General features: G+C 40.2%; 1 protein-coding gene across 4 annotated transcripts in view; it reads left to right on the plus strand.

The window, feature by feature from the left end:
* The window catches only part of cux1 (cut like homeobox 1), a 93,568-nt gene that overhangs the window by 10,172 nt on the left and 67,148 nt on the right, over nt 1-16,248 (plus strand). For all 4 annotated transcript variants that reach the window (XM_023352028.1, XM_023352029.1, XM_023352030.1 and 1 more), the window contains exon 2: nt 13,747-13,857. In XM_023352028.1, the coding sequence (XP_023207796.1) occupies nt 13,747-13,857 (111 nt within the window). The remainder of the gene's footprint in view (nt 1-13,746; nt 13,858-16,248) is intronic.

Consider the following 16,248-nt stretch of genomic DNA (forward strand, 5'->3'; position numbering starts at 1 on the left):
TGAGAGGACAAATCTGTGGGCCTATCCATGTTTCACATGAAGCAGAAAGTGGGGAGATAGGCATTTGGCGAGACTGATAAAGAGCTAGGGAGGAAGGGAGGTACGCAAGACCTTTCCACAGCAGGAGTGTGTTTTGCGAGGCTTTGTTTTCATGTGTGTTTTTTTTTTTTTTCCTTTTTTCTTCCTTCATTTATTACACTCTCTGCCCTCAGACCAAAAGACCATAAAAACGTATGGTATCACCATGGCGACCATAATAACCACCTATAAAACAGCGTGTAAACTGTGAAATAAGACAAACAGACCAGAACAGCCTTGACTGGCTGGCTGGCTGGCTGGCTGGCTGGCTGGCTGAATGGCTGCCTTCCGCCATAAAACTATTTGAGAGCCAGACTGAAGGAATGCCTCGGAGGCTGCTGTGGCTGTCACGACACATGAAAGGATTAGGCTCTGTGTTTTATCTCCTCTTTATCTGATGGTAATGGATAAGCCGAGTGTAGCCTATCATCCGATGCTCGGGCTGGGGGTTTGATGTTTTAGTAGGGTGACGGTTTGTTGAGTTGACCGCTTTGGTCTATTGATTGCTGTTTGATGGTTTTGATATGTAGGCTGCGTGGAACAGGTCAAGTCTTTTATGCAGTGAAGGCTCCAAATAGCTTTTAGCTGTCCTTCACTCCCCCCCTCTTCCCCATTACTCTAGTGGTTCGTTTGATGTTTGGATCAATCAATAGAAAGAGCCTGAGCTCTTACACATGCTTCTTCCTACTTCCCACTGAGCTCAATTCTTCCTCCTTCATTGTGCAGCCTTTATATCACATTTTCTCAACACAGAATAAATGATATAATTACAGCTCATTACTTAGCCTAACGCAGGCTAATTATTCTGTCATTATGGCAAGGATTAGCTATGCTCATTCTCTCCTTTGCACTGTTTTCCCCTCAAAAGTCATGTGAGCGGTGCAGAAAAAGTCTTGCTCATAAAGGCTGAGTAAGTCAAAGCCCCTGGACATGTCCTGTTGACGTTGATCGTATAGACCGCGGGTGTCAAACTCGGTCAGACGATGAGGCCTCGCTAGGAAGTAGTGACAGCGCAGACCAGACACATTAAAGAGTCCGGGCACAGAGAGATGCCTAACCTAATGGGGCATTTTGATGTATGCCTTTTAATTTATGCAAAGAAATCAACATGCTGCTTTTATAGGCCATGGCACAGCTCATGCTGATGTGTCATCAGACGTCTAGAAAATTACTGGATACAACAGATAGACGAGGCTAAATTTAAAAGTGGGGGCTGGGGGGTGAGGGAGGTGGAGAGACATCATGCGGAGCAGGGTTGTGATTTATCAGAGGCACGTGAGTGATGGACACCCTCTCTTTCTTCTTTTCCTCTTTTTTTGTTCACCGTGCCGCAGGTCGTCCTTATATAGAAGTCTAAGTGAATTACAACAAATGAAATGGGCTAACGAACTGAGAGCAGAAGAGCACTGAACACCGTGCTGTTGTCAAGGGTCGGAGGCTTTCTGGGTCAAAAATAGATGCAGATGAGTGGAGGAAGTTGTGGGTGTCTGTAGTGGGACTCTGCTGTAGCACACCTGGGACTCTGTCATTGTCCTGTGATGCCATCTGTGATTCACATATGCAACACACCAGTACTTAAGGTATAAATTGGTACTTATGTAGGGATTTAAGTATTTACTGCCCACTTTTAAAACTCTTCTTAAAGCACATTTCTATCCTTTGGCATTTAACAAACATTGAGACTTTTGCTCTTACTCTATAGCGCTTTATTGCTTCTATTGTTGTCTTTTGTTTTGTTCTTTTCATAATTTGAATGTTTATTAATTTTCATTTGTACTGGACTTTATCACAGTGCCTGTTGTTTTAAAGTGCTAAAGTAGTAGTAGTAGTCTGTTGAATACTTGAAAAATAAAAACTCCTGTCATCTTTGATTTATAAGGACATCAACCAGCGATATGTACTTCAATACACATGTATTTAGTTTAATAATAATCTGATGAAGGTTAGGTTGATTAGTATATTGGGATAAGCTTGCATTTGCTGGAGTTTAAAACTTTCTTTTTCCATGAAGGAACTTACTGTACATTTTTAGGTGCTTTAGCCCTGGAAAAACGAAATGTCAAAGTGATAATCGGCAGGTCAGGCAGTAAAAAGAAAAAAATCAGTATAACCCAGGAAGAGCATGTTTCTGTGAATCACTGGTTTAGTCACTTTTGTGAGATACCAGAGCACCAGAGGAATTGAAGTTTTTTTTTTAAATAACTTTTAGGGCAAATAAAGTAATACTGTTCTGCCCCTCCACCACTTCTTGATGCACACTGCTGGTCAGCTGGTTGAATAAAGGTAAAAACGGTTTACTCCACTTAAAAGAGAGACAAATTCAGCTGTTTGGAAATTAGTTATAGAAACTAAAGGAATATGACTATTAAGTATGATTTTTGTGTTAAATGGGTTCATAATTTGGAATTAATAGTGTGTGAGATCAATGGGCAGGTTCTGGACGGCGCAATCGGCGCACACTCCTCGTGCCCAGTTCACTACATCAACTATAAATGCAGCTTAATCTGTCTTTACAGTCACTGTTACTGGTGTATAAAAACCCTATTTAAAATTAACAAATGACTGTTAGCCTGGTAGGGGGGTGGGCAAGTGAGTCTGGTTGCCCGCCAGGCTTATAATACACTGGGGTAGGCCCTGCTTAAGGTAACTCTGTTCTAAAACTAGGGTTGAGTTGCACAGTTAACTGCAGCCTTGCTACCTGAGCTGCCAGACTTGTGTGCTAGAAAGAATATAAAGATAAAAAGAGCAAAGTGTCCAAATGTTTATTCTATACTTTTACTTGAGAATCCCAGTTAAAATATTATATTTATTGTTAAATAACTTTAGCAATATATATGCAAGTAGAGAAACGACTTTGGCAAAACAAGAATGATTCTTTGAGATCCATCAATCAACCGTCCAAAGTTCAGAATGTGCCAGTTTTCCTGATTGGTAAAATACCCATAAAATCAGATTTTAATTATATCTGGTTCTGTTCATTAAGTACATCACAACTGGAAGAATAAAATACTTTTGATCTATAAACATATCAAACAACATGGGCTTTTTTATACAATAAATACCAAATAAAGGTTGGAATATATATTTATGCTATTGCCTTCTGATCCAATAAAGAATCTGTGGCACTGATCAGTTAATGTCAAGTTTCAACCATTTGCATTTCATGTTATGTCAACTACTAGCACCACTAAGTTGACAGCCTTGGGTCTCAGGCCTGTTTTTGTGCTGTAGGGCCTAGAGAACCCTTGTCCTCCCCCTCCTCTGGACTTGATTAATCCCTATAACCCCCCCCTACTCTATGTAGAATCGCGTTTCCATTTTTTCTAGTCTGTATCTGTTCCTTCATCCCCTCCCCAATCTTCCCCTCACTGGCACAGAATGGCTTCCTGGCAGAATGGAGGCATTAATTCAGGGATGAGAGGTGTGATACTCTCTCTCTCTCTTGCTGTGTCTCTCCGGTTCTCTCTTTCTCTCCACCGGTGTTGCGTTTGTAACTCCTGGCCTTTATCGTAGCCGAAACAGCTCACTACCCTCTGATCCTATCTCGGATCTCAATATCCTCGCCGTTCCACCCTGTAAACGCAGGGATGAAAAATCTTGCCCTTTCACCAATGCATTACACCCCAGCATATCGCCATACGCCCCCCCCCCCCCCCCCCCCCCCCCCCTCCACCCCCTTTCTCCCATCGCGCTCTCCATACCACTCACCCTTTGTGACACGGGCCTCCAGCGAAATTCGAACTCCGCAAAATGAGACCAAGTGAGCTGCACTTCCTTTACGCCAGAAACCATCTTAGTCTCATTATATTTGTATTTAGGCCCAGCCCAGGCCCTTGAATCTCCCTTGTCAGACAATAGGTCAGGCAAAATAATGACTCGCTCTCTGTAAGCTTCAAGAGAGTTAAGGCTTTGGATGTAGGGGAGATAAAACAACAACCGGTCTCTCAGCAGAGAAACATGGATCAATACAAACGAAGCGGCGGTGTAAAAAGGCTGTTTTTGATCCGGGCTTGCGTCAGCACGGCCGAGGTGAGTCTTGACAGCTCCCGCGCTGTTGGTAGATATGGATCTGTGTTCAAAAAAAGGAGCAAAACGCTCAGGGAGCACAAGCGTCTTGTTAGGCTGTGGAGCGTCAGGCCTTCCCCCTACCCCTCTGTTCCCCAACCGCTCTGCGTGCAAACACACGGGCTGAAATCATCATTGCACTGAAACTATAGCATTGGCTTGAAAACTTTGTGGTTTTTCACTCCTCCAAAGTAGGGTAGAGGAAAAGCAAAAATGGAGGATATGACTTGTGGTTTGTTTTTGAAAGCGGCGCCTGCTGGCATATTTAAAGCTCTCTAACCTGCTATGTCAAAGGTAGGTAGGGAAGCAAGCAAGGATGGCAGGCTCTTATCTTTGCTGCTGTTGTGTTTTGGGGGGAAGGGGGGCGTGCCTGTGATCTGCAATCGTGTACTGTGTCGTCGTAGCGAGTGTGCCTGTCGCTCCTGACTGAGCCGCCACCCCACAGCTCCTCCACCCCCCCCCTCACCCCCCCCACAAAGTAGGTTTTGGCAGACAGAACGAGTCAGCCGCCGTGGAGCTGGAACGCTGTGCCGGGTGAAAGAGTGGGGGCGGGGTTGAAAGGTAGGCTTCGTAGATCTTTAGATAAGACATCTTTCCAGACGCCTTTACTGTTTACTATCATAACCGCATAACAGCCTCAGACATGTTGGAGATGAAAGGAAAGATTAGTGACTGCTTTTGCAGGATAAAAAAAAGAACTTCATCTCTTAAACATCTGTGTCATGATGCCAAGTACAAAGGCTGTAAAAGGCTCCTCACTTTGTAATAAAAACTTGACGTCTTTATTTTCATATTGGTTTCCTCTGTAGTGGGGCTTCTATGGTAACCACTCCTAAAGTACATGTGTTTTTTAATGTCTCCCTTAAATTTAGAGCTCCTACTGTAGACATTAAACTTGTAGATGATGGCCTGCTGGATGTATGGATCAAAGGATTGGTGTTTTTATTGACAATTTCAAATTATTGTAAAGCTTTTATGTGCTGATAGAGAATTTAATCAATTCTGACTTTACTTTAAGAAGTATGATGTCAGAAGTATGTCAAAACTGTTTTTATTTTCTAGCCTTCTGCTATGTTTGAGAATGAATTGATAAAATAGTAGTGGGGAGGTGACGTCACACTGTGTGAGGGGGCAATTGCACTATACCAGGGTTTTACCATTTAAAAACGCAGAATGAGTTGGAGTTGGTATTTTAATGACTTTAACATCTCATCCTGCCAGTTAGCATAGCTAGCTTAGAAAAAAAGGACTGTTTTGTGTGGATATTAGAAAGTTTTTTTTTCTATTTGGGTTTTTTGAAGTTAGGTTCTGTGATTATTGGTAAAGGTTCCCTTAGCTTTAGTAGAAAGGTGTTTTATCATCGTAAGCATCACCTGCCAGTGAGTCTATCGGGATGATTTCTAATTCACCAACCTCCTTTGATGCTCAATGTAATTCCACGCAATAACAGGAACTTTGTTCAGCTGAACAAAACGCCACAAAACCTGACAATGATTCCTTGTGAAATTATAAATGCATGCGCACATAGCGTTGTGTCTTGCTGATATAAACATTTTTAGTTTCAACAAGATTTGTTTACTTTTTATAAACTCAGTGGCTTCTTTCTGCTACAGATAAGGAAAGTATTACTGATTGTAATAATCTGAACTAACTTTTAATGTAAGATTTCCAAAAGGCCACCAATATTTTTAAATGCAGAAAATTCCCTGATAGACGCTGATTAAAAGCATGTCTAGTAGTGCAGCTTTGTTGTGGTCTAGTCAACTTTTTCTGTTCCTTGCTGAAAATATTGCTCTCCTTCTGGCTGAATGAAAGACATATTTCAGTATGTAATACAAAATAAAGTTTTCTGTGAAGAAGCGTCCTAAACCTCCGAACTTCTTTGACTTGTTTTTCAACACCTGATGGTGAAAAGTCTTCACTCAATAACAGCATCCACACCAAATCAATTCGCATAAAAATCTTGATTCTCATTTTCTGTGATTCTGAATCAACATAAATTCTCAGTCGATTTAGAAAAAAAAAGGAAAGAAAAATCCACTGACTTTTGGCGTCCATTTTGTAATGACGTGGGATGCCCTGACGTCACCACACAGCCGGTACTGGAATGTTCTCGTGGTGGATAGCACCAAAACAAAGTGGACACAACAAAAATAAAAGAGAGGTTCAACTGAAACCTGCCTTTGTTGAAGTAAAAACTGCAAATCCACACAGCCAAAGTATGCCATACCATCCTGCAAGTTTTGCACTAACAAGGCATTTCTACTGCTTTACCTACAGACTACAAAGAAGGTTGTGACTCACCAGTGCCTTATCCAAGATGACCAAAGTGGAAGTAACATGTGATACTACTTGTAACGGTTCCATCTAAGTATGGATTAATGTTTGAAACTTTATAAATGTGACAGACACTTTAATGTCACCATTTGTCATTCTCTTTTGCAAAGCAGAGTGAAGTAGATCACGAGGATGCTTTGCAAACCTTTCGATTGAAGCAGAAATCTTTGAGTAACCAATTTGAGTGGAAGGTTCATTTGGAATTGAATTGTGGCCTCAGACCTCAGAATTGAATTGAATCTTGAGATGGTCATTAGAGCTACACAATATCAGGAAATCATGTGATAAGCAAACATGTTGGTGAATGTTTCTATGCATGTGTGATTTGCAAAAGATAATTACTTGACAATGTTCCATTTTTGATTTATGAGTCCCAGGATAATGAGTAGCATTTTATTTATATGTTGCGGCGTACTATTTATTGCAATCAAAGTGGTTATTATTATTTCTCACAATGATACTGCGATGACCATTTATTTAGGAGCTCTTTTGTTACCATTACCTGGTAATCAGGCTTATTGCCTGATAGCACAGGCAATGAGCAATTAATCAATTAATTGCATGATGAATTAAAATGAGCTTGATAATTTTCATTCTGATGATGAATATTTTTTGGAAGGGAATGTTTTTGGAGACTTCATAATTCATTCTATTTACAATTTTGGTTTTAAATGGTGTTTGTTTTTGTTTTAATTATTTTTGGTTGTCACGTCTTTTATCTTGGGTATTTAAAACATCTTCCTGTTCCCGTGTTTAACTCTTATTTTGTGAAGAACACTTATTTGTGTTCGAGAGGGCAAACTTGCTTTACTGTGTCATTATCAGTATATTACTTGAAAATTGTCTCTCAACAACATTATCATTTATCGCAATAATTTCTGGGATGATTTAATGTACGGTGAAATTTATCATGAGAGACCTAAATTTGTGTTCCCTGATTGACTGAAGCTGGACTGTTTTATTCAATCTTCAGTCAAATAATAAAGGCAGACAACTCATAACTTATTACAACAGACATAGTTTTTCGTGGGATTCACATTCCCAGCTATTCTCCAGAGCATCAGGCCTAATACCAGGCCGTGTATTATCTCCTCCTCCTTGCCTTAAACTCCTGATCACCGTGTCGGTACAGACAGCAGCTGCAGATTGACTTCATACTGTGTACATAACAATGACTTTGTTGTCATTCCAACGGCTTATCGAGCTCGTCATCGTCGGTGGGTGAGGGCAGAAGGAATTCCACAAAGTTTTGATACCAATTAAAGTGCGTCTGTCTCCCGTTATCTCATTTAGGCTGAAGTCAATATGATTGGCATAATCAGACATGCCTGATTGGGGCCTCCCATTTAATTAATCAGTCGCACTGTATCATCACCTGTGGCTCATTAGAGTAATTAGACAGAATTAGTCAGATAGACGGCCTCTCTCTGCCTGCACATGAGTGGAAGGAATTGCATTAGGAGGGCTGAGCACACAGACGTATACCTAAGTTCTGATAGCCGTCGGTAATGGGATTTGTTTACCCGTGACTGTTATCAGCGACAAGTATTTTTTTTTTATTTACCCCCCCCCCCCCCCCCCCCCCCCCCCCGCCCCCCTCACAGCGGTAGATGGAGAGATGTTCGTTTCCAAAATGGCCCTAACCTCTCCTGCCTAGCTGCAAACAAGCGCGCCCCATGCCAGATTTCGCCGGGGCGAAACATGTTCGCCGACTTCCTCTTCTGAAGCCCGGTTCAAAAGAACACGGAGAAACTGGGCGCGCCAAACTCGCTGCGGAGGGCCTGCCTGTGCGCTCATGTGAGAGCACACGCGTGCGGAGCAGCGTGCGAGAGAGGCTTCTTGGCCAAGTCGGTGTTGAAGTCTCTCGAGGGAGTGTTGGCAATCTGTTCCAATCGTCTTTACAGATGACCAGACGACCAAATGAACCAGGACAGGGACCGCTGCTGTGGGCCAGTCCGGCCAACCCCAAGCAAGGGCTGTTGCAGCAATCACGCAGACATTACAGCCCACTTAATGCTCTCCTGCACACACACACACACACACACACGCACGCCCTCCCCCCCATGCACACACACATTTCGTCCTCCGCTGAACTAGTCGGTGGAGACTTTACTGAGCTTTGCTCCATTTAAAAGTAGTGCTGGAGCTCATTTGAATAGTAGGGTTTTTTTTCTAAATAAAAATCCTAGTAAAGTTTTATTGTTTTCAGATTTTAAAGACTTTAACGACTAAAGAGCCAGAGGATTGTTTAACACACAGAATCCCTGAACATGGTAGATCGTACCTCGACTGAAAAAATACCACATTTTTGTGGTAATAAAACAAAGCTTTAAAACAACAATATAAAAGTAGTTGAAGACGTTGTGTAGAAAGTATTCCTTTCTGCTCACAAGAAGATGGTTATAGCTGGTTAATTAGCCAGGCGGTCTGTTCTGGTTCAAGTTTGATGCTTGTAGTCTTGCCAACTGCACCTTTTATTTTAAAACGGTGATACCTTTTTTTAAAAAAGATTGATGGGTTGACTTGTAAAATTCCAGAAAATATAAAAAACTACAACAGGAGAAATGTGGAGTCACCTGCACATTTGATCTCTAGAACCCCGGACTGTTGAGGATGCATTTGTAGTCCAGTGCACTTTAGTTTCCACACCATAAATGTAGGTGTTCTTTAGGGAACACTTTTTCAAACAGTAAAGAGAGTGTTATTTTCAGCCAGATTCCCAGCAGTGTGCAGCAAAAGGTGTAGAGAGGTGTTGCTTGTTTATTTGTTCTCCACGCAGCTGGAGAAAACATCAAGTTTATTTGTAAAGCCCATTTCAGCAACAAGGCGGTTCAAAGTGCTTTACACCATGAACTTGAAATACAGTAACGAATTGTGAAAAGAGTAATAAACTTCAGATCTTGTCAAATGACATCATCAGCTTTCTTTAGCATCTTATTGAAAGGCTTTAAAATCTTACGAACAGTACAGAGGGAATCTGAATCTGTACATTTTCAAAACTTTAAATTTAGCAGACACGTGACTTTCAGGTATTACTAATGGCTTGTCTTAGTAATTATTGAAGTTTCACTCTCATGTACACAAGGCTTCTTTTTCCTGAAAGCTTTTTCTCTAATATAAAACACATTCTACAAGCTGCTTAATTTTTTTGGGGTTAGTAGTTTGACTGCTTGACATGAAAAGTTTAATTATTAACATCAAATCGGTGAGAAAAAAAAAATCTTAGTGGCATTCCAGATGACTTTGAAGCATTTTGTTTGACATTAACACTTCTGTCTAGTACAAGTTAAAGAAGTGCGTTTGTGGACTAGATTTGAATAAAGGCAGAAAATAAGAAAGCAACTTATATGAGGCGTATAATACGCCTCATATAACATAAGCTTGACCTAATTACAGATCAATGGGTCTGGAGCTGCTCCCATTCTCTAAAACTGATCTTCGGTATTCTGGAAACCAAGTTTGTCCTGTTGACCGCTTTCCCGGCTGCTACAAATTCGTTTTGGCCTGTTCGTGTTCACTGTTTATAAAAATGAAAGGTCCTCATCTTTCTGTTTAGCCATCTGTTAATTAAGCTATCTGCTATATTTAGCCTCAGCAGTAATATCAGCTCCAAAGTGGGTGCGAGGGAGGATAAGTCAGCTGAAACGGCTGGCCACCGAGTCCACGCTGCAAAAGTATTAGAACGGTTGGATGTAAGAGGTTAGAAATTAATACCTATGTCTTAAAGACCTACATCCTTCTGCGGAGAGATATTGCTAAAATGAAAATATAACCTTTCAGGAAAAGGGTGTGTTTTATATGCCAGTGTTCCAATATCAATATCTGTTTTAAGCAACTTAAGAAAGATTGAGGTTTGTCTCCAGCTTAAATTTATTACACAAACACAGTAAGAATAAAGAAAATTAGCCTGTGACATGGTTCTCGTAAAAGCTCACTTTGTTGGGTACACATGGAGACACTAAAAAGCTAATTCCAGAAAGTGTGTGTCTGTTTTTCCTTATTAAAAACATTGTTTGCATCACGGCGGTCAGGGCTTTTAGGCGGATGTTGTCTTTTTTTTTTTTTTTCTTTCTTTCTCCCCCAGTGCACGTAATACAAAAACTGCATTGGGCAGAGAAAACACCAAAGCCTACTTTTTCACTAGTTAGCCTTACGTGCATAAAATTGTTTAGAAATTTTTTAATACGTGGTTTAATGTGCAAGAATAATGTCTGGCAAGAGGGATTGTGAACTTTTGGAAGTCACGCTTCAGTGATAAAGCAAGTGTAAAGTCTACCGTGGCCCGCTGATGTGGGCAAATAGTTTTCTGCATAGCCAAAACCTGATTGAGTCCAAGGGTTACTTTTTTGTTAGCTTAAAAAAAATGTTTTAACTAACACCTGGGACCGACCCAATCCTCTGTGATGTGTTTAGCTTAATGCTGAGAATTCCTTTGGAAATGGGGATCTGGTGTTGGGATATGCGCCGGGCATTGAGACGGGATTAAAGTGAATTGAGGGCGTTGGGGATTGGCACATGACCTTCTGGAGCAGAGCTCTAATTTTGGACCAGGCTTATTTTTAGATGCATCGATCAGCCGTTCCGCGGCCGATGCACAGTTCCCCATTTGAGGGTTAACTGGCAAAATTCTCATTGCGATTATTTTTATTCCAAGGACTGCAAAGCATAAATGGGTAAAAATCCTCAGCATATTTTAGTCCTGAATACAACAGGAAGTGAAAGAGTCACAAGAATATCCCGATTTATGCGTAAGAGCATTTATCTCTAACCTTTATTAGGTTTTGCAGAAATGCATCAGTACTTCTGCAAAGTGGTGTGGTGTGAGCTCGTGGTATGAATTAATTTGGTAAATGGGGAAATATTTGACATTGTTTACACTTACATTAAAAAACTGGCAAAGTTCTAGGTTTGCCTACTCTATAAATGTCTCATTGACCTCCATTTTTTGTAGGTTTCAGGGGAACTTTATAATATAGATACACCAATAAATCAGAAATGATTGTAAATTGCCCTATATTTTCTAGATCTTTCTTTTTATTTTGCTCTTTAAATTAATCAAAATTAAGACTTCCCACCATTTCTGCTCTATAAACACATCAAAGTGTAGCTTTTGCTTTAATGCACAAATTTGATAAAGAAAAATATCACATTAAGGTTGGGGAATTGAGCTTTGATACATATGTTGAGCATTATTTTTTATTTCCTTCTTTTTTTTCCTTTCTTTTACTGCATTCAAATCACTTACCTCTTGTCAAAAAATCTGCAGTACACTTTTTTTTTTCTAGAATAAAAAAATCAGACTCTGCAGTGAGATCAGAATTATGTTCTAGCCAGGATTTGACACATCTGTACTCATTACACCTCTATTTCTAGGCTACATTTAGGTGGATGATGGATGATTATTCCATTTAAATTAAGATCTGGTTCAAACTACTAGTACTAATTGTTAGACATTGTGGTTATCAAAATAAAATCTTGACGTAGTCGTAACTGTAAAAATGAATTATTCAGATATACTCGATAGCGTTAAAATCACAATTTTAACTATATTTGCCCAAATTTGTCGCCTTAATTTGCTGCAGGTTTTAAACTGTAAGATGTCGAGAACATCCAGAGAAACGTAAGATTCTCTTTAACTGACCAACAGCATTGTTAGGAGGTACTGATGAGGACTGCCACATGCTAGCTGCGCCAACGCTAAAAGCTAACATTATTGTTTTTATTTTCATTCTATTTTACTTTAGAATGATTCTTTAGTTGTCCCTCTATTTTTAGAGGCTAGTTGACAGAGAAATGGCACAAAAGCACAATATAAACCGGTATAATAACCGAATCAATATTTTCCAGCATCCTTGTTCTTTTTTTCTTTTTTTTTTTATCAGAGCCCAATCCATGTAGTAGAGCACCCAGTTTCTGGCAATTAATTTCAGGTGATAAAAAAAGAACGTGTTAGGCTCCTCCTTCCGCCATGCTTTGCACAAGCTCCCGCGTACGCTCGAGTTCACTTACACATAGCGCAGCTGCTCCATGGCCACAGGCAGACAGCCTGCTACATCAACTGCACCATGGGCAGCAAGAGCAAGATGGCGTGTAAGCAAGTTTTTTTTTTTTTTGTACCAAGGCTATAGCAGCAAACTGTCAAAGAATGCATGCTTCTTTTTTTTCTCTTCCTTATCCTGGTTTGTGAATAAAACAGAAATAGCGGCTGGCCAGGGAATTAAACTTAATGCTGATGAAGGCAAATCTACTAATTAGTACTTGATCACGCCATTTCTTTAGAGGATTGTATTGTGTGTTTTCGATGGGGTGGTGTGGGATATATATGCATGAGTGTGTTTTGGGACCTTGTCAGCGGACTGGGCCACAAGGGCCCCTGTGGTAATGTGTGTATTAAATGATTAGTGCGTTAGTTAGCATAACGGCCCTTCAGCACCATTTAATCACTCTCAGGGGTGGGCGTCCTCACAGGGGGTGGATGGAAGAGTTTTGTGGTGGTGGTGGTGGGAGGAGGAAGGGGGACTAAAGAGCGAGGCGCACAGTGCAGGAAACTGAGGAGACTAAACTGAGGAACTGCTGGTTGAATGAGTGAGTGGATGATCTGTGGAGAGGCTGCAGGGGGAGAAAAAAAAGAAGGAAAAAAAGAAAAAGAGAGAGGGCAGGAATCCAACAGAAACATAATCCGGCAATTGCCACACAGTCAGCAAAGAGAGATACAATCGGTACAAGTCTTGAACGTGTTGTTAATGTCAGAATTGTACCCATCGTCTGGAACAAGGCCCGTGAATGGCTATTAATAACAATGCAAAATAAATGTGGTTAAAGGCGGGGCTGAGATCAGCCTTGACGACGCTGTTTTAGATAATTGTTGCCGTTGTTATGTTACTCAGAGCGGAGGAGTCGTCTGGGGCTCACAGTTAATAATCGCTGTGAACTGCCTTGAATTTGCTGCCATTTGCTACACAGGTTTACACGGCCGACATAATTGTATTTTATGAACTGACAGGCTGGATGACTAAGATGTTACAGCCAGGAAGAGCAGATTCTGTAGCAGTTTTTTTTTTATTATTATTATTATTTTTGGGTGGAGAAAGGTGTTGCGGTGTTGTCCTCTGGGTGGTCTTCAGCTTTGTTAGATGATTGTGCTGCTATTTAAGTGGCTTGTGTATGTTTGTGGTGTCTGTTTTAATCATTTTGTTTTAACATTAATGGTGCTATGCGCAAAACAAGCCAGAGCAATAAATACAAATTTGTGTTTTTGGGTTACAGAAAGAGCTAGATGCCACCGCCACACAGCTTGCCAACAGACAGGATGAGAGCGAGCAGTCAAGAAAGAAACTCATCGACCTGAGCCGCGAGTTCAAGAAGACGACTCCAGAGGTGAGACGGCTGAACCCGCACTAATCTTTTATACAGCCATACTTGATAAATTAGTATATTGTTGAAAAGTTTGTTGAGACAAGTAAGTCATATATGACGTCTAAGATTAGAATATTACATCAAGCTAGTAGTATGATACAGAAATGTGGGATTGAGGAAAATACGTTAGAACAAATCTGGGTAAAAGTATACTTTGTGTATACCGAGGGAGGTAGCACCTTTTGGATATTCCCAGAACTATTGGGGGAGTTTTATTGTACGTAGACACAAAACATTTCCCAAAGTAAGAATATTTTCTCACTGACAACTCATTCTCCTGAAACTTTTTAATTTACATTCTTTGAGAGGTCAAAAACCGGGTCATTCCTATTGATTATGGACTGTCATGATTACAAACTTTGCTGTATGATAAATTACCCCAAAAATGATTGTGATATTCAATGTTGTTTTTTCAGACTATTTTCATGTAATGTATATGGCATTATCATTACAAGTATGCCCTCTCGCAGATCAATAAACTTTCATTTCTAGAGAACACTCTGGACCTAGAATACATTTTAAATATTCCAAAATAAAATAAAAACAAAACAAACAATATCGATAAATAAAACTGAAATATAAAACAAACACAACCGAAGCCGTAGATATAATCAATTTTGAAGTCTCTCTAAACAAAATTGCCCTTCAAGAAATATATTAATCATTAGGCTCAGACAGGTAAGATGGGTAACGCTGCTAGCTAGGACATTTATAATTATCAGGCTCATTTTAGTTCATCGTGTGATTAATTGATTTATTTCTCAGATGTTGAATGCGTTCTGCCACAGCTGTGTTGGAGAGTGACGTTGGTAAATGGAGTTGTTTTTCAGCAATGCAATTGTTGCGAATGAAAGGATTACGCTTTGACACATGCAACTTCACTTGAACATTTATAGAAAGGTATAACTAACATTTTAAAGCAGTTTCACCAAACTAGGCTTCCAGTTTAAAGTGAGAAGAAACAAGTCCCTAAAATGTTGTTTTGACTGAAAGAGTAACTTTTTTTCCCCCTGCAAATATGATAGTTAAAGTTAACACAAAATATGAGCTGTAAAGTGACACGACACGCAAGAAATAAAAAGAAAATTGAAAAGCTTAGCACTCTACATCCACAAAGCTCAGTCTTAAAGTTTGTGGTTTATAAAATATACTACTTTCCTCCATTTACCCTGGTAAATTCATTGAAAACAATGGCGGGCTATTATGGCGCCATCAAACTACCCTGGTTACTGGAAAGAATCCCACAGTTATAACAAGCCTTCACATGGTGAATACTTTCTAGCATTTTGTTTCGGTCGTTACCCAGTTTAAATCCCCTCTGAGTTCACATTACCTGTTAATTTATGTTTACACAGCAAGTGTTTAGTACTTTTTGTTTGCATTCACTAGACTCAAACCTGGTTATTAAATGTGACGCTTCATTGTCTACATTCAAATACATTAATAAAATGAGCTATCCTTTGTGGAAGTATTCGGAAACATCTGTGGAAGCAGAGTAAACTATCTTATCAGAGCCAGTTGTAGAGATGTAAACTGTAAAATGACTTTATACATGTTTTAGAATGGTAACCACAGTGAAATGATGATTTATGGCTGTAAAACATTGGGTTAAAATGCTGGTTATAGCTCACTTTAAAAAAAAAATAAAAATCTTTGCTCCAAAAGCGAGAGTTTTACATAAATCTGTACTGGCAATATTACTTTGTTTCTTAGTTGCACCTTTTTCCAAGAAATTTGGAATGACTTTACAAGAAGTTGTAAAGTTTAATCCATTTGACAGAATCACTGGTTGAAGTTTTCTTCCTGAAGTTTACGTTATTTCCACAACGGGAGCCTGTGTGTCTTCCACACACTGAGGCCGAACAAGACGTTGGTCCACACTCCCGAAATAGGAGCGACCCCTTTTCAGCATCGACAGATGCAATGTACATTAACAGCCCGTTTTTTGGACCCCACACAAGAAGCAGCCTGGGTAAAACGGGACGTTCTGGAATGGGGGAAAAAACCCGTTCCGGGCCGCATGGTGGAAACGCACCTTGAGAGTTTGCCCAAGTGTGTCTCAGCATCTGCTTTGTTCATAAACACCGCTGTGATTATTTACTGAAAAAAGCAAAGGGGGAGGAGAAGTCGGAGCAGAGAGATGCGGGCTCGTCTCCCAAAAATAGTCCCTCCATTAGTTTCCCTGAAATCCTAAAGAGACAAAACAGAAACCCCCTCAGGAGTTTGTATTATCTGACCTAGTTTTTTATGTGAGCAGAAAGTGTGGTCCCTGAGAGTGTGTGTGTGTGTGAGAGAGAGAGAGAAAGAGAAAGAAAGACAAGAGAAGCAGGAGGGGTAAGAGAGAAAAAGAGT

This window comes from Xiphophorus maculatus, chromosome 18 (assembly GCF_002775205.1).
Source record: "Xiphophorus maculatus strain JP 163 A chromosome 18, X_maculatus-5.0-male, whole genome shotgun sequence".
Classification (NCBI taxonomy): domain Eukaryota; kingdom Metazoa; phylum Chordata; class Actinopteri; order Cyprinodontiformes; family Poeciliidae; genus Xiphophorus; species Xiphophorus maculatus.